The sequence below is a fragment of the Globicephala melas genome, chromosome 12 (assembly GCF_963455315.2).
Source record: "Globicephala melas chromosome 12, mGloMel1.2, whole genome shotgun sequence".
NCBI classification, from domain to species: Eukaryota; Metazoa; Chordata; class Mammalia; order Artiodactyla; family Delphinidae; genus Globicephala; species Globicephala melas.
The window spans coordinates 30,641,964-30,659,858 of NC_083325.1; the positions used below are offsets into that span (position 1 = coordinate 30,641,964).

Sequence of the window (17,895 nt, forward strand, 5' to 3'; positions counted from 1 at the left end):
TTTTGAAATCAGGAAGTGTAACTCCTTCTACTTTGTTCTTTCTCAAGATTGTTCTGGCTCTTCCAGGTCCCTTGCATTTCCCTATGAATTTTAGAATCATCTTGTCAATTTCTGCAAAAAAAGGTATCTGGGCTTTTGATAGGGATACATTACATTGTATCTGTAGATCAATTTGAGGAATAGTGCCTCTTAACAATATCAAGTCTTCTGGTTCATGAACATGAAAAGATGTTTTTCCATTTTTTAGGTCTTTAATTTCTTTCAATTATGGTTTGTAGTTTTCATCATACAAGTGTTGCACTGCTTTTGTTGCTTAGTTTCTTTTCATCTTCAGACTTAGTTTAAGGTACCTTTTTCCATGCAGAAAAATTTCATTTTTATGTAATCAAATATAATGAGTCATAATTTTTAAATGGGCCAAATATTTGAATAGTTATTTCCCCAAAGAGATAGACATATGGCTAAGTAAGCACGTGAAATTTTGCCAACATCATTATTCATTAGGGAAATGCAATAAAAACCAAGTGAGATACCACTTCACACCCACTATAGGCAAATGGCTATAACCAAGGAGACAGTAACACGTGTTGGCCAGGAAATGGAGAAAGGAACCCTCATGTGTTGCTGGTGTAAATGTATAATGGCACAATCACTTTGGAAAACAGTTTGGCGGTTTCTTAAAATCTTGTACGTAAACTTACCCTACCACCCAGTAATTCTAATTCTAGGTATCTACCCAAGAGAAATGAAGACATTTGTCTACACAAAGACTTGCATGTTAATGTTCTCAACAGTGTTCGTGATAGCCCTGAAGTGGAAACAATCCAAGTATCTATAAGGTGGTAAATGGATAAACAAAATGATATAACCATACAGTGGAATACTGTTCAGCAATATAAAGGAATGCAGTACTGATATATGCTACAATGTGGTCGCACCTTGAAAACATCATGTTGAATGAAAGAAGGCAGACATAAAAGGCCACATATCGTATGATTCCATCTATATGAAGTGTCCAGAAAAGGTAAATCTATAGCAACAGAAAGTAGATTAGTGATTGCCTAAGGGTGGGCATGGTGATTGACTCCAGAAGGCAAGAGGGATCTTTCTGGGGTGATGGAAGTGTTCTAAAACTTAATTGTGGGGATGGATACCTAACTCTGTAAATTTTATAAATATTATTGAATTATACACTTAAAATGGGTGAATTTTATTGTATGTAAAATATACCTCAAAAAAGAAGTTTAAAATAAAACCACTGAAATAAATAGGAAAAAATTAATCATTTCTGGATTTAATATTTTCTGGATTCTGGGTTTTGTGTCATTTAGGCCATCCTCAATCTGATATCCTTAAAAAATATTTTAAGAAAAAAATTCTCTCCTTTTTTTTGTTCTACTGCTTTAGCAGTTCCATCTTTTGTAGTTGAATGTTTTATCTGCCTGGAATGTATTTGAGTGTAGAAAGTGAGATAGGATGAAGAAGATATATTTAATGATGATAATATTTTTAGAAGTAGAACTTTTTTCTCCCAATAAAATCTTATTCTGTACCCAATAAATTAAGAAAACTAAAAACAATGTTCAGAATCTTTTCTACTGAAATATTTGCATCTATGTACTGAGGTCAATGTTTAGGATGTTCATTGCAGCATTGTCTAGAACTAAAAACCCACTGGTAGAGCTGGTTCAACTATGGTCTATTCACACTACAGATTACTGTTCAGCAGCTAAAGATGGTGTTAAAGCCATTTGTGCTGACATGGGAAGAAATCTATGGAAAAATGTTAAGAAGGCAAACTTCAGAACAATGAGTATAATATAATTCAATTTTTATAAAAACAAAAACCCACATCCATACATATATGTATTTATTTATTTATAAAGAAAATAATCTGATGGATATATGGCAGCCTGTATTACTGCCAAATAACTGTATTTACTCTTGAAAAGTGAGGATTTTGGGGGGCATGTAGGGATAGTGGTAGTGATAATAGTGGGGCATAAAAGGGTCTTTAGCTTTTTAGTTTGCTTTTGCACCGTTATTTTGTAAGATGACTTGTCTTTTAACATTTTTTTCAATTTGCATTTTTGAAAAGATCATAGATTTACATGATTTTTTTTGTTGTTTTTTTACAAATACTTTATTTATTTTAATGAAGCTGGTACAATGTCCATTTAAAACCCATATCCCAGGCCAAAAAGTATAAATAAAGCCAAAAAGAGCAGCACTCTGCTGTATACACTTCTGCATGAATAACTTTAACTCCTAATGAAAATTAGAACTTTTCTGGGATCTTCTGACAAGATTTTTCTTTCATCTTAAAATGCTTTCTCTTCAGTGAAGCCATCTTTGGAGTTAGTCATTATTTTCACCACCTTGACTCCAACCTGCTATTCCTCTTCTTTTGATCCAGACCCTCAGATTTTAAAAGTAGCTTCAAGTTAAGGAAAGGTCATTTTTCCACAGTTCAGTTCTCTGAAAAACTTCCATCTCCCACAGAAAGTCACAGTCCAGGAGTGAAGCGATCACATGCTAGAACTTCAGGGCCAATTGGAAAGTCATTATGAGCACTCGCATTAGTCAATCTTATTTATCACAAGCCTGTAAATGCACAGTCCTGGAAAAGGCGGGCTCTCTGTGCACACATGTAATTTTTAAAAAGGAGAGGGCGATATGAACTGGGCTGAGGTTTGATCACCAAAAATCAGCACAATGAAAACAAACAATAACGAATAATGGGCACTAGAATTCAAATTACCAGATGTTCTAAAGAGATGGGGTGCCAGTTTTCAATTCTGTTTTGAACACCACATTACAAACGAACTATTGTTAAAAATAAAAAGGATTAAGGGAAAAGAAAAAAAATAAAAATATCTAAATCATTGAACGACCCCCTGCTTGTTCCTGATAAACTTCAATCACATCTTCTTCCTCCATTCCCAGTTCTTTTGGAGTGTTATTATCAGCAATTCAAAGAGAAACCTGAGTGAATTCATGGGAACTCCCTGTCTTTGACAGTATGATTCTTTGAGTTTCTTGAGATGTGTTGTCATTTTCACTTTGAAGTGAATCTCACAGCTATCCTGTCTGATGACTTTGAGTTTAATATATTCTCCTTCCTTCTTATCCCCCAAGTCCTCAGTTGAAGGTTTTGCCTCCTGGTCAGACATGGTGACTGTGGTTTCCCCTGGGGTCTCCGCACAGCAGCGGCCTCGGGTAGGCAGAACCTCACTCTGGGGTCTACAAATCCGTCTCCCTTCCCCACAGCACAACACAGCGGCTCTACATGATTTATTTACAAAATAAACTATAACTGGCAAATAATTCCTCCCTTAATGAGCAAAGTTGTTCTGTTTTTACACTTTAATGATAATATGACATCATCATCATCAGTGTAATTTTAAAATTGAATTATATGGACTTCCCTCATAGTCCAGTGGTAAAGAATCTGCCTTACAATGCAGGGGACGTGGCTTCAATCCCTGGTCGGTGAACTAAGATCCCACATGCCACAGGGCAACTAAGCCCACGCGCCACAACTACTGAACTCGTGTGCCTCAACTAGAGAGCCTGCTGTGCCGCAAACTACAGAGCCCGTGCACTCTGGAGCCCGCGCCACAACTTGAAAAGAGAAAACGCCGTAACGAGAGAGAAGCCCGTGTGCCGCAACGAAAGATCCCACATGCCACAACGAAGATCCCATGTGCCACGACAAAGACCCGACTCGGCCAAAATAAAATAAATATTAAAAATAAAAAGGGTTTTAAAAAATTGATTTATATATAAAACAATCTGAAGCTCAGAAGTTAAAAGACTTGGTCACAGAGATAATTGACTTTGGAACAGCATTTTCTTCTAAGAACTCATGTTTGGCTGAGTGACAGTACCTATCAAAGAAGTTTATTGACCTAAGAAGGAAATGCTGTGTAAACAGGCTAATGTCTCTAGGTCAGTGGTTTTTAACAGGTGATTTTGCCCCCAGGAGGACATTTAGCAATATTTGGAGACATTTTTGTTTTTTTACAACTTGGGGAAAGTGTGTTGACTGCTACTGGCATCTGGTGGTGGAGACCCGGGATGCTACTAAACATCCTGTGATGCATAGGATAGCCCCCTGCAACAAAGAGTTACCCAGCCCTACATGTCTGTAGTGCCACGGTGCAGAACCCTGCTGTAAATCGTATTTCACAAAGCTTTATTCACTCAGCAGATATTACAGTTGGGGGATTAGTTCATAGCCAATGAGAAGGTGGGCCTTCTTAGGCTTTTTTTATTTGTACTTTCCAGTTTGTTAATCAGTGGACTATAGAAGACGTGAAGGGAGAGTCTTTTATCAAGACCATTCTTGGGACTTCCCTGGTGGCGCAGTGGTTAAGAATCTGCCTGCCAATGCAGGGGACAAGGGTTTTGTTGTGGTTTTTTTTGCGGTACGCGGCCTCAGTGTTTTGGCCTCTCCCGTTGCGGAGCACAGGCTCCGGACGCGCAGGCTCAGCGGCCATGGCTCACGGGCCCAGCCGCTCCGCGGCACGTGGGATCCTCACGGACCGGGGCGCGAACCCATGTCCCCAGCAAGAGAAGCCACCACAATGAGAAACCTACACGCCGCAACGGAGAGTAGCGCCTGCTCACCGCAACCAGAGAAAGCCCGTGCGCAGCAACGAAGACCCAACGCAGCCATAGGTAAATGAATAAATGAATGAATGAATGAATGAATGGAATCCGCCTGCCAATGCAAGTTCGAGCCCGGGTCCTGGAAGATCCCACATGCCGCGGAGCAACTAAGCCCGTGCACCACCGCTGCTGAGCCCGCGTGCTGCAACTACTGAAGCCCACATGCCTAGAGCCCATGCTCCGCAACGAGAGAAGCCACCGCCATGCGAAGCCCGCGCATCACAACGATGAGTAGCCCCCACTCTCCGCAACTAGAGAAAGCTCGCGTGCAGCAACGAAGACCCAACGCAGCGGAAAAAAAAAAAAAAAAAGACCATTCTTTGGGGTCAGGGAGGAAAAGCAAAGCTTTTCCCTACTTCAAAATCACAAGCAGATTTACCTTTCTAAAAAGCATTAAAACTATTAAACTTTAGTTAATAATATGCATGTCGATCTGATACCTGTAACTTACTTTGAAAGGCATTAAAATATGAAAGGGATTGATAGATGGAGAAAGGGTTGGATAGGTATGTAATAAAGCAAATATAGTAAAATGTTAATTGTAGAATCTAGTGGGTGGGTATATGAAGGTTGTATAATTCAATTTTTTTATATGTTTGAAAATTTTCGTAATATTGGGGGAAATCAAAAACAGATTCGCACTCTTTTTAGCAGACACTGGGTTAGTAGGAACCACATTGCTGATTTTGCTGGGTGGCCTCAGGCAAGTTACTTAACTTTTTGATTTTCATCTGAAGAGCAATTGTTTGGCTCAAATAAGATACTAATATGGCGAGATTCAAATGAAATAATGAATGTGAAATCACTTTGAAAAGCATAAAGTACTCTAAAAATGCAGTGCATTACTATTAGGAAGGATGAGTGTTCAACCAATTATATACCATGGCTCTAGGTGTTCTTGACAACTCCCTGTGTAATGACATTAACACTGTTTTACCTTCTTGCGATTCAAAGTATAAAGCAACTATAACAATTTCTATCAAATATTTCTCAAGTATTCTTGAAAGACTTAGATTCCTTTTCTGGGAGGAAAGAATCATCCTGTCTTTGTATAACTTTAATATTTTTTTCCTGTTTTACTTATAGACTGCCAAGGTCTCCACTTAGGGCAGTGAGAATCTTTGACTGTGGAACATTGGACATGAGCTTTGCCATTGGCTGGTTGAGAAGGAGAAGGCAGAATGTCTGCACTGTTACAACACAGAGCTCAAACTTCAGAAGACTGAGTTAAGCAGTGTCATTTACCATGCACATGATTATGTCTTCGTCTGTCCTATATGACCATCACAAACTAATGAAACACCTTTTAGGTCTTATGAATTCAGCTCACACTTTTTCTGGATGCTCGGGCAACTGATAGAGGTAGGATTGGGCCGGGTTTTGTGGGGAATGGTGGAAGGGAAAGAACTCATCTTTCCCATTCTCCAGTCTTTGCTCAAGTCAAACATCTGTGCATGTAAAGATTAGGTTAACTAGGGAATTCCCTGGTGGTCCAGTGGTTAGGACTCTGCGCTTTCACCGCTGAGGATCCCCGCAAGACACGTGGCGTGGCCAAAAAAAAAAAAAAAAGATGTAGGTTAACTAATCTAGGTTGTTGTATAGAACAGGACTGAATCTAGAAAAATGCTTCAGTTATTACATTAGGACTTAAAAAATAGAGAGAGAGGGCTTCCCTGGTGGTCCAGTGGTTAAGACTCCGTGCTTCCACTGCAGGGGCAGCGCAAGTTCAATCCCTGGTCAGGAAAGTTCCACATGCCATGAGATGTGGCCCCCCAAAAAAAAATTTTATATATATATATATATATATATATATATGGAGAGAGAGAGAGAGAGCGATGTGAAATGTGAAAGGCAAAGTTTCCTCCACTTTTTTTTTTTTAAACAACTTTATTGGAGTATAATTGCTTTACAATGGTGTGTTAGTTTCTGCTTTTATAACAGAGTGTATCAGCTATACATATACATATATCCCCGTATCTCTTCCCATTTTTATTTTGCTTGAGGGTTTAAGTGGATGTTCTCTTTGAGGGTACAATTTGAGAATAGTGGATATCTTCTTACATTTTACTTTGTATACTAAATATCATAAGTGATTTTAACTTCATGTGTGTGTGTGCATGTATACTCATGCTGATGGGCTTATTGCCTTTTCTAGGACCTGTGAAAAATGGAACCAAACTCTCTAAGGACAAAGGTCCCAGCTTTCTTATCTGACTTGGGGAAGGCCACATTGAGGGGAATCAGGAAGTGTCCCCGCTGTGGCACATACAATGGAACCCGGGGACTGAGCTGTAAGAACAAGACATGTGGAACCATATTCCGGTATGGCGCACGGAAGCAGCCTAGTGTTGAAGCTGTCAAAATCATAACAGGCTCTGATCTGCAAGTCTACTCGGTGCGGCAAAGAGACCGGGGCCCTGATTACCGATGCTTTGTGGAGCTAGGTGTTTCAGAGACGACCATCCAGACAGTGGATGGGACGCTGATCACTCAGCTGAGCTCTGGACGGTGTTACGTCCCCGCATGCTTGAAAGCTGCCACCCAGGGTGTTGTGGAAAACCAGTGCCAGCACATCAAGCTGGCTGTGAACTGCCAGGCAGAGGCCACCCCTCTGACGCTAAAGAGCTCGGTCCTGAATGCAGTGCAGGCCTCCCCAGAAACCAAGCAAACCATCTGGCAGTTGGCCACGGAACCCACAGGTCCCCTTGTACAGAGGATTACTAAAAACATTTTGGTGGTGAAATGCAAGGCAAGCCAGAAGCATAGTTTGGGGTATTTGCATACATCGTTTGTGCAGAAAATCAGTGCCAAAAGCTTGCCTGAGCGCCGTTTCTTCTGCTCCTGCCAGACTCTGAAATCACAGAAGTCGAATGCCTCCAAGGATGAGGCGGTCCAGAGATGCATTCATTTCTTTGCTTGCATCTGTGCCTTTGCCAGTGACGAGACATTGGCTCAGGAATTCTCAGACTTCCTAAATTTTGATTCCAGCGGTAGGTGGTGTCGTTGACACAGTTACTCTGTTTTTCTAAAATGGCAATGAAAGTGTCCCACTGGTGGCATTTGGAGATTGTCCTAGCAACCTTCAGAAGCAGTTGCTAGATAAATCAAATGAAAAGCATTCCTTCTTTTAATCCCAGTGAGCATACTTGCATAAAGTTTGGTTGGTTGGTTAGTTGAAATTAATGATCAAGAGACTACTTGTGCATTTTCATTGAAACAATGAATCTAGCAAAGTTAGCTTTGCTTTGATTTTTTTACTCCACAGATGCCCCATGTTAGTAAAAACAAAGAAAAAACAAACAAAATCCCTTTTATTTTGTCTTGCTTGCTTGTTTCTTATCTTTGAAGATGGGGAAAACTAGTACCTTGCTCAAAAGATCTTTAAATGTTTCTACATCATCTTATGTTTTTAACATTTTTATCTTGTAGATGCTTTTCGTTTTCATTTCTGAACGATCTTTAGTTGGCAGCAGCTCCCAACTTTTTAGTTTTACATTTCTCTGTAGAGCCTTTTATCGTATTAATGGTCTATGAACAAAAACATATGTTTGGGAGAGTTCTTTAAAGGAACTGATTTTAAAGCAGACAGTCACTCTATAATTTGTTTTGGGGATTTGGATTTTTAGAAATTAATTTTCTCTAGATAGGGACCCATACTTACTCTTGGGTAGTATTAATAATTCAGATATTTTCTTATATTTTAGGTCTAAAGGAGGTTATTGTGCCCCAGCTAGGTTGCCACTCAGAACCAACAGTATCAGCTTGTGAGTCTTCTGCCTCTAAGCCAAAGAAGAGGAGGAAGGAGGAAGTATCTGGTGAGAAGCTGTTTGGTTTGTTTGTTTGGTGGTGTTACCTTTAGAGGTGGTTTTGCTGTGTTTTATGTGTTTCACTGAATCTCAGCAAGTATAAGAAATAATGTTGTTGTTTCCTGAAAAAAGTTTTACTCTCCCTTGATGATTCTTTCTCAAGTGAAGCTAAGAGTCGGTTCTACTGGCCAAGTATAAGATCTGACCAAACTCCACTTTTAGTTTGCTCATCCCTTAATCAATCAGACTAGTCTTACACCTTACTCTGCCTTAGGACAGTGTTATGAAATTTTCATCAATAGATATATTTTTTTAAATTTGTGACAATGGTTAATTATATTTTCCACGATAGTTTAGCAATATAGTTTGTTATCTGCATCTTCAGCAGGTCGCTCCATATATGTATCTTTTTTCTTTTTAAATTCAAATATATCAGTGTCAGTTAAAGACTCATATAAATCAGTATGAAAATGCTGACGTGTCCTAGTCGGTAAGTGTTAAAAGACCTAGGCTCTAGGGACTTCTCTGGTGGTCCAGTGGCTAAGCCTTCACGCTCTCAATGCAGGGGCCCTGAGTTCGATCCCTGGTCAGGGAACTAGATCCCACATGCCTCAACTAAGAATTAGCATGCCACAGCTAAAGATCCCACACGTGGCAACGAAGATCCCACATGCCACAACTAAGACCCAGCGCAACCAAATAAATAAATCTTTTAAAAAATAATTTTAAAAAACGACCTAGGCTGTAAACAAAAGGAAAACATTACCAGTCCGCACCTGAGGACCAAACTCCAAATATACTAGTGAAGAGAGAAATGCAAGCATTTTATAAATGCAGAGTTAAAACAAGATACTTTGGGATACCAAATCAGCAAAGATATTTAAGCGATGAGACCACAGGCAAAGGTAAAATCGGTGTTCTTCAGCATGGCTAGTGTAGTGTAAGTTGCTTTAATCATTTGTAGTATCTGTTAAGAACCTTACAAAATGTTCCTACCCATAGAGGGAGTATTGCTGCAGGTGGGCCAGATGGTCAGGCACAGGCGTTCAGGTGCTGGGAAGCTGGAGAAAGATGGAGAAACGAAGCGACGTGGTTATTTCTGTGTTTTTGAGGGGTAATTCTGGCAGCAATAAAGAGCAGAGATCATGGTTAAATGTTTGATTATGGGTCTTTCCCAGGAAAATTTGAAATTAAAAAAAATTTTTTTTTACCCTCTAACTCAGTAATCCCACTTCTAAATAATCTTTTTTTTAAGGAAATAATCCATTGTACAGGAAAAGCATTTTGTCCAGAGATGCCTATTGTGTAGTTATTTATAATATTGAAAAATTAGAAACAACTAAGGGCCAGCCACTGGGGATAGTTAAATGACCCGTGATAAACCACTTGATAGAATACCAGGCAGCCATGAAAAAGGACTCTGAAGAGTTTGGAGAAATGTTAGCTCACTCGGGTAGCCAGATAGAGTACATAATGCCCAGTTCAATTTGAATTTCAGATAAACAGTGAATAATTTTTTGGTATCAGTACTTCCCATGCAATCTTTGCAACATATTTATACTAAAAAATTATTTGTTTGTTTCAAGTTCAAAAAAAATTTTTTTTGCTAAATCTGACAATCCCAGTATATTTAGAGCTACTTAAAGCACAAAACCAGCAAAATAAACTATTTACAAACAAGAAAATGGACAGTAGTTCACCAGAAAATTAATAGTGATTGTCTGAAAGGTGGGAACAAAGGGTGAAGTTTTTTCTTCCTTTCACTTCTAGTCCCCCCACCAACTTCCTGTAAAGAGTGTGAGACATTTAAAATGTTATGTATAAAGGCTAATGCTAATTCTTTCTAGAAACTGAAGCTAACTTAGAAATTAGCAAAGACTTTTTATATGTTTTAGACTTCAGAAATTAATATTGAATCGATTTATATTCTGCAGACATTTTATTAAACACTATAATGATTTGTGGTTTAGGTGCACAGACGAACAGTTCACTGCTGCCTCAAGATGCAGTGAGCAGTAATCTAAGGAAAAGTGGCCTGAAAAAGCCTGTGGTTGCTTCTTCATTAAAAAGGCAGGGTAAGTTTCTCTTCCCCAGGATAGGCTAAAGAGTTGGAAAATCATCCTGAAGAAGCCCAAAGAGGGGACTTCCCTGGTGGTCCAGTGGTTAAGACTCTGCGCTACCAATGCAAGGGACATGGGTTGGATCCCTGGTCAGATCCCACAGGCTGAGCAGAGTGGCAAAAAAAAAAAAAAAATGATGCCCAAAGCAATATAATCAAAAGAAATGCTGCATATTGTCCCCCTAGATAAATACTAGCAGGCACTGAGGCCAAGATCTGTGCTGTCAGTCCCACTGGTCTCAAATCAGTCTCAAAACCAAATTGTCTTTTTTTTTAAAGATTTACTTATTTTATTTATTTTTGGCTGCATCGGGCCTTAGTTGCGGCACCTGGGATCTTCGTTGAGGTGTGCGGATCTTTCGTGGCAGCGCGCGGGCTCTTCGTTGTGGTGTGCAGGCTTCTCTCTATCTGTGGCGCACAGGCTCCAGGGCGCGTGGGCTCTGTAGTTGTGGCATGTAGGTTCCAGAATGCATGGGCTCTGTAGTTTGCGGCGCACGGGCTCCCTAGTTGACGCTCGCGAAGTCAGTAGTTGTGGCACCTGGTCTTAGTTGCCCCGTGGCATGGGGTATCTTAGTTCCCCAACCAGGGACCAAACCTGCGTCTGCTCCATTGTAAGGTGATTTCTTTACCACTGGACCACCAGGGAAGTCCCCCAATTTTTTAATTTTTTAAAAAAATTTTTTTTGCTGTATTAGGTCTTCGTTGCTGCACACAGGCTTTCCCTAGTTGCGGCGAGCGGGGCTACTCTTCATTTTGGTGCGCGAGCTTCTCATTGCGGTGGCTTCTCTTGTTGCAGAGCACAGGCTCTAGGCGCACGGGCTTCAGGAGTTGTGGTGCACGGGCTTAGCTGCTCCGCGGCATGTGGGATCTTCCCGGACCCGGGCTGGAACCTGTGTCCCCTGCATTGGCAGGCGGATTCTTAACCACTGCGCCACAAGGGAAGCCCCCCCCCGCCCCAAATTGTCTTTAAATAACAAATGCAACAAAAGTTACTGACATATTTTGGCAGCACGTATTTTGTAAAATATTTTCCTTTTGTTGCTGATTACGCATATGCAATTTGGTATAGGGGTTCCAAATTGAAGAAGAAACATATCTTACGATTATACTGATAAATATTTGTTGAGAAAGACAAATATAGTCTGTTCTCCAAAGTTAGTGAACTTTGAAAACACCTAAAAGCAGTAACATTTAAGAGACAGAATGACTTAATTTGAATATAACTTATAAATTTATATATGTCAATTTTCTACTCAGAATAGTTAAGCTTGTATGTTTGGGGGTCGACATTTTCTTAACTTTCATATAATATGGCTGGGTGATTAAAAATTAGACATTATCCCTGCCCTCATACTCTGGTTTTGAAGACAAGACCGATACATAAATAGCAAACAATACAAGACCAAATCTTAATTAATTAATTAAGAACTTACACAGTTCAAGAATAAATGTTTTTGGAAGGTCAGGAAGTAAACAAATCAAAAGTATCTGGTAGGGCTTCCGTGGTGGCGCAGTGGTTGAGAGTCTGCCTGCCGATGCAGAGGACGCGGGTTCGTGCCCCGGTTCGGGAGGGTCCCACATGCCGCAGAGCAGCTGGGCCCGTGAGCCATGGCCGCTGAGCCCGTGCGTCCGGAGCCTGTGCTCCGCAGCGGGAGAGGCCACAACAGTGAGAGGCCCGCATACCGCAAAAAAAAAAAAAAGTATCTGGTAGAAGATTTTAAACAAATTTTTATCACTTTGGTGTAAAGAAAAAAGAAAATAGCTTTTAATCCAAATTAGCACTATATGCATTTATTTACAGACAGTTAGAATTGTAACTTAAATGAATAGTAGTTTTGGCATCATTAGCTCTTCATAAAAAGGGATAGGGCTTCCCTGGTGACACAGTAGTTAAGAATCCACCTGCCAATGCAGGGGACACGGGTTTGAGCCCTGGTCTGGGAAGATCCCACATGCCGCGGAGCAACTAAGCTTATATGCCACAACTACTGAGGCTGCGCTCTAGAGCCTGCGAGCCACAACTACTAAAGCCTGTGCGCCTAGCGCCTGTGCTCCGCCACAAGAGAGGCCCCCTCAATGAGAAGCCCACGCACCACAACAAAGACCCAACGCAGCCAAAAATAAAATAAATAAATTTATTTTTAAAAAAATAATAATAAAAGCGGATATATACTTCAGTCATATGAAAACATTTCAGGAGAAGAAATAGAATAGAATGGTAGGTCATTGGGTATATAGACATATTCATCAGGAATAGGGCCAATTAATGGCTCTAAAACAGCCATTATACAAGGCCATTCTTCAATTTGCAGTTTGATGTGAAAGGCTGCAAATTTTTTGTGGTTAATAATCTTAAACCCATTAGTCTCTCAGAGCTTTCTATTCCTTTTTTTTTCTAGTTGGATTCTTTAAAAGAATCCTGCGATATTCCATTTCACTTATTGTATCTACTTTCTTTGAATTTCAGCTTGTTCCTCTTTTATGTATAAACTCCTTAGCTTTTTCAAACTTCAATTAACTGTTAAGTTCTGTAAGAAAAACGTTAATGAAGAGTTTTGTTTTGTTTTTCCCTAGGCTGTAGTCAGCTGTTAGATGAGGCACAAGTGACCTTATCCTTCCAAGACTGGCTGGCCAGTGTCACAGAACGCATCCATCAAACCATGCACTATCAGTTTGATGGTAAGTATTGGTCATCCAACTGGGCTATTGCTGAAAGTCGGAGAAATTAAAGTAATTGCGTTATAGTTCTACTCTGTTTTGATAGAAAAAGTAATTGGGCTTTAGTCTAGAGTGCACTGGGCCGCAAGAGAGTAGAAATCGAAATGAAATAAAGGAATAATCACATAATCAAAATGCAGGAACAGCAAAATGAATTTAGAGATGGAAGAGAAAAACCACAGCAAATAATAAGTAAAGGTAGAGAGCCTTGGTCTTGGGGTATGCATGGGTGTGTATTTGGTAAGGGAGATACCAAAGCCTTAGAAGATCATTCTAATCCTCAAACTTAAAGCAAGGGAGGAAATAGTTTAGAAAAAATCTAAGCCTGTGAGACTAAGACAGTCATATAAAATTACACAGACATGCTACGGAAGATTGGAGAACACAAGCTGGATTTGGGTTGATCGTGATAGCCTCATAGAACCTCAGCAGTTTCAGAGGTGGACCATCCACCCAAGCCTTGCCCATTGCCTTAAAAGCATCCCTGATGGGTGGTTTTCCAGGCTTTGTGCAGTGATGAACAGCTCACTGCTTTTGGAGGCAGCTCATGACATTGTTAGACAGTGAGAACTGTGAGGAAGGTCTTCCTCATACTAAGTGGAAATGTTTGCTGATAATACTTCCTGTTGGTTCTAGTTCTGTGCTCCAGTCACACGGAATAAGTCTGTTCCTGTTTTCAAATAACAGTCCCTGCCCCTGCACACACCCTTTGCTCTGCCTGACAGGTCTTCTGTTTTCCAAGTGATACATCTCAGGTCTTCAAACACTCCTCGTGGCATATTTACTAACCTCACATCATTTTGATGTTCTTTGCTGAATATGTTGAAGTTTATGAATATCATTTTAAAAATAAAGCACCCCAAACTGAATAGTAGCCCAACAGCAGACACTCAGTAGGAGGACATGAGTTTTGAAGGATTAGATCAGTTGTGGCTTCATGGTGAAGAAAGGGACAAGCATGGAGGTGTTGAAATACATGCTTAGTTTTATTTATATTAATTCAGAATAAATAAAACTTCAGAAGTTACTATTTAGAAAAACAAAATAAGCTAGGGAAGGTTAAAGAGAAAGTCTATGTTTTTCTTTTCTTTTCAAAATTTATTTATATATTGTTTTAAATAATATAATAAATACCTACTAACCCACCTCCCAGAACTTAAAATAGAACATTGACAATAATGTAAGCTATAAACTGTGGTCCTTTTTCATCCCATTCCTTGTAACACCCCCTCTCACCATCTCCATTACCACCACCTTTGTCAAAGTCACCATCAGCTCTCTCCTGGACTGTGATCCTGTGTCTTTTACAAGGGCTTTTCAAGATTAATTTACCTAAACCCTAGCATCCCATCAGCTGAGTTGTGGTAAGTTAGCAGTTTTAGAGTTGTAATGATCTCTGCAGATAGCCCATAATATAATTTCAAGATGAAAGATTTTAAAAACCTTTCTGTAGTGACTTCTCTAAACTGCCCCGATATTAATATTTTAGTGGCTTGGGACTTCCCTGGTAGTCCAGTGGTAAAGAATCTGCCTTCCAATGCAGGGGATGCTGGTTCGATCCCTGGTCGGGGAACTAAGAACCCACATGCCGTGAGGCAACTAAGGCCCGAGCCCCTCAACTAGAGAGCCCACACGCTCTGGATCCCAGGCGCCACAACTACAGATCCCACGCTCTCTGGAACCCATGCGCCACAACTAGAGAGAGAAAACCCACACGTCACCACTAGAGAGAAGCCTGCACACCACAATGAAGAGCCCGCGCGCCGCAACTAAGACCCGATGCAGTCAAAATTAAATAAATAAAAATTAAAAAAAAAAAATTTAGTGGCTCAAAAGCAGTGACAGTTTTGTCATTGGCATTCTGCATTCAATTAAGTAGGTAAAATCAATTGATAGAATGTCAAACCTTAATATGGAATTCTAGAAAGCCTTTCATTTTCATTTTTCTTGGCTTGATCTTTATTTCAGAAAGGCAGGTGAACTGTCTTTAAGAACTACACCTTCTACACGCAGGTGGAAGTTACATGTTAAGCCATGTGGTTCTGGATGTTTTCCCTCTGTTGGAGCTTGCTTCTTGGGCAGAGTTTTTAAGGAAAACTGAACTCTTTCACCCTCTCCCCTGAACACTCTTTCTGTTGACCTAGTGTCTTGCAACTTTTTAAAAGAGATTTGTTACGTATTTTCAAACAATTTGCCTGTCTTCACATCAGAGAGGAGACTGATGCTTATTGGATAAAGTGTCCTAACTTTGCAGTCTCTGGCATTGGCAGTCCTGACCATCTGAGAAAATGAATGCAAACAGCAGGTGCCTGGGATAGTGAGCAGCAGTGAATCAAGTTTACCTTCTCATCTCAGCCTCAATGTTCTCATCTCGTTTCATGTCCTCTTTAAAGGGAGAAGTCTGTGCTGTGGCAGTGTTTACAAAATTAGGGATTTGAAAAGTTATCTTTGGTAGATGACAAGAGTGTGCTGTATTTGTTATAATTGCAAGGGATCAAGAGTAGGGCAGGCGACAGTGCTTGACTCATAAAGGTCAATCAAAGCCTTCTTTTTGCCTCTGTATAAAGAAATCTCAGGGCTTCCCTGGTGGCGCAGTGGTTGAGAGTCCGCCTGCCGATGCAGGGGACGCGGGTTCGTGCCCTGGTCCGGGAGGATCCCACATGCCGCAGAGCGGCTGGGCCCGTGAGCCATGGCCGCTGAGCCTGCGCGTCTGGAGCCTGTGCTGCGCAACGGGAGAGGCCACAACAGTGAGAGGCCCGCGTACCGCAAAAAAAAAAAAAAAAGAAAGAAATCTCAGTGGTATCTTTAGTTATTACTACCCATCAATTCCATTTCTTCCACCTTCCCCTACACACCAGAAAGCCCACTGAGTTTCTTTAAATGAGCTGCTTCTTATTTCCTATAGGCAAACCAGAGCCACTGGTGTTCCACATTCCTCAGTCCTTTTTTGATGCCCTGCAACAGAGAATATCCATAGGAAGTGCAAAAAAACGGCTTCCCAACTCTACCACAGGTATGGGATTTTTCCTCCGGAATAGCAACAGATGTCTTGACCTTAGAGAATAATGTTTGGAAAAATTGTGTGGAATTTTCATGATTAGGACTTCTAGTTACAGGCTCAGAGCATGAAGCCTTAGCCCATCAGCTCTTAGAATAATGATCACACTCTTCAAAGGCCCCATGCTTATGCGAGTAAGAGTTGATGGAAAGATTCCGAAAGCACAATGTTGGTAAAAGAATCACTGATGAAGCACAATGAAGGTGCCCACCAAGAAGTTGGATGTTTTCTAGATATGAACCAATTTCAACAAAAGCATTGCAGTCTCCAGTTGTTGTTTGGGCTGGCTTCTTGGAAGCATATTACAGTATGTGTCAAAAACTAAAACTTGTTTTTCATGATTCCCCATTTATGATGAAGGGAGATTTTATTTTTAGAGTGATTCTCAGGCTTGGAACATTTTATAATTACAGTATTCTGATACTTATTTCTTGGTTTTATATAATATCTTTCTACTAGAGATCTCAAGATACTTATTTGGTAGTATAAAGAAATAAGGGAGAGAAAAGGAGAAGGAAAAGATTGCTCAGGGACAAATAGCCCAAGAGTAACTACAGCTAGAAATCAGAGCTATTTCTTCAGTAAATTGTTATTTGATGATGTAATAGGGACTGAAGTGTCTCTGTTTGTTTGTTTTTTGGCTGAGCCATTCAGCATGCGGGATCTTAGTGTTTGACCAGGGATCGAAGCTGTGCCCCTGCAGTGGAAGCTCAGAGACCTAACCACGGAACCTCCAGGGAATTCCCAGGACTGATGTTTAATTGTGTCTTTTAATAGTATAAGCTGTGACTCTCTCTGTTTAGGGCCATAAAAATCTCTGTCTTTACACCTTATCTTATCTATCTGACTTTTGAGACAGAATTTTTTTTAAAATAAATTTATTTATTTATTTATTTATTTTTTGGACTATGTTGGGTCTTCGTTGCTGCACACGGGCTTTCTCTAGTTGTGGCGAGCAGGGCCTGGTGGCTTCTCTTGTTGCCGAGCATGGGCCCTAGGCGCGTGGGCTTCATTAGTTGTGACACGTGGGCTCAATAGTTGTGGCTCACAGGGTCTAGAGCACAGGTTCAGAAGTTGTGGTGCACGGGCTTGGTTGCTCCGCAGCATGTGAGATCTTCCCGGACTAGGGTTCGAACCCGTATCCCCTGCGTTGGCAGGCGGATTCTTAACCACTGTGCCACCAGGGAAGTCCCTTGAGACAGTGTTGATGCTTCCAGGTTAAACTTTAGGCCTGGAATTTCCTAGCAGTCCAGTGGTTAGGACTCCACACTTCCACTGAAGGGGCATGGGTTCGATCCCTGGTCGGGGAACTAAGATCCTGCATGCTGAGTAGTGCAGCCAAAACAAAAACAAAAACAAACCATTTTAGGCCTAATACATTAATTTTAACCTATTGCTTAGATCTTTTGGGGTCCTTCAGTGGAACCCCTTTATAATCTGGGATCTATTGCAGGGCAATAGATTGGCAACCACGTGAGCAGGCTTAAACTCTATGTAGTTATTTTAAGGACTATGATTTG

General features: G+C 40.5%; 2 protein-coding genes across 5 annotated transcripts in view; one reads left to right on the forward strand and one right to left on the reverse strand.

Annotated features, from left to right (window-relative positions):
* Positions 1–17,895, forward strand: part of C12H2orf42 (chromosome 12 C2orf42 homolog) — a 42,433-nt gene that overhangs the window by 11,929 nt on the left and 12,609 nt on the right. For 2 of the 4 annotated variants that reach the window (XM_030877472.2, XM_060309286.2), the window contains exons 2-7: positions 5,761–6,036; positions 6,830–7,664; positions 8,379–8,489; positions 10,451–10,555; positions 13,174–13,278; positions 16,223–16,330. In XM_030877472.2, coding sequence (XP_030733332.1) covers positions 6,842–7,664; positions 8,379–8,489; positions 10,451–10,555; positions 13,174–13,278; positions 16,223–16,330 — 1,252 coding nt within the window. In that variant the 5' untranslated portion in view covers positions 5,761–6,036; positions 6,830–6,841. Of the gene's footprint in view, positions 1–728; positions 1,025–5,760; positions 6,037–6,829; positions 7,665–8,378; positions 8,490–10,450; positions 10,556–13,173; positions 13,279–16,222; positions 16,331–17,895 lie in introns of all 4 variants that reach the window. The other 2 variants (XM_060309285.1, XM_030877473.2) reach the window with 2 other exon arrangements.
* LOC132598236 (small ubiquitin-related modifier 1-like) lies at positions 2,863–3,272 on the reverse strand. The gene is made up of 2 exons (XM_060309528.2): positions 3,011–3,272; positions 2,863–2,948 (listed from the first exon to the last, which is right to left on the reverse strand). The coding sequence occupies exons 1-2, from the start codon at positions 3,171–3,173 to the stop codon at positions 2,878–2,880; spliced, it is 234 nt and encodes a 77-aa protein (XP_060165511.1). The 5' UTR covers positions 3,174–3,272; the 3' UTR covers positions 2,863–2,877.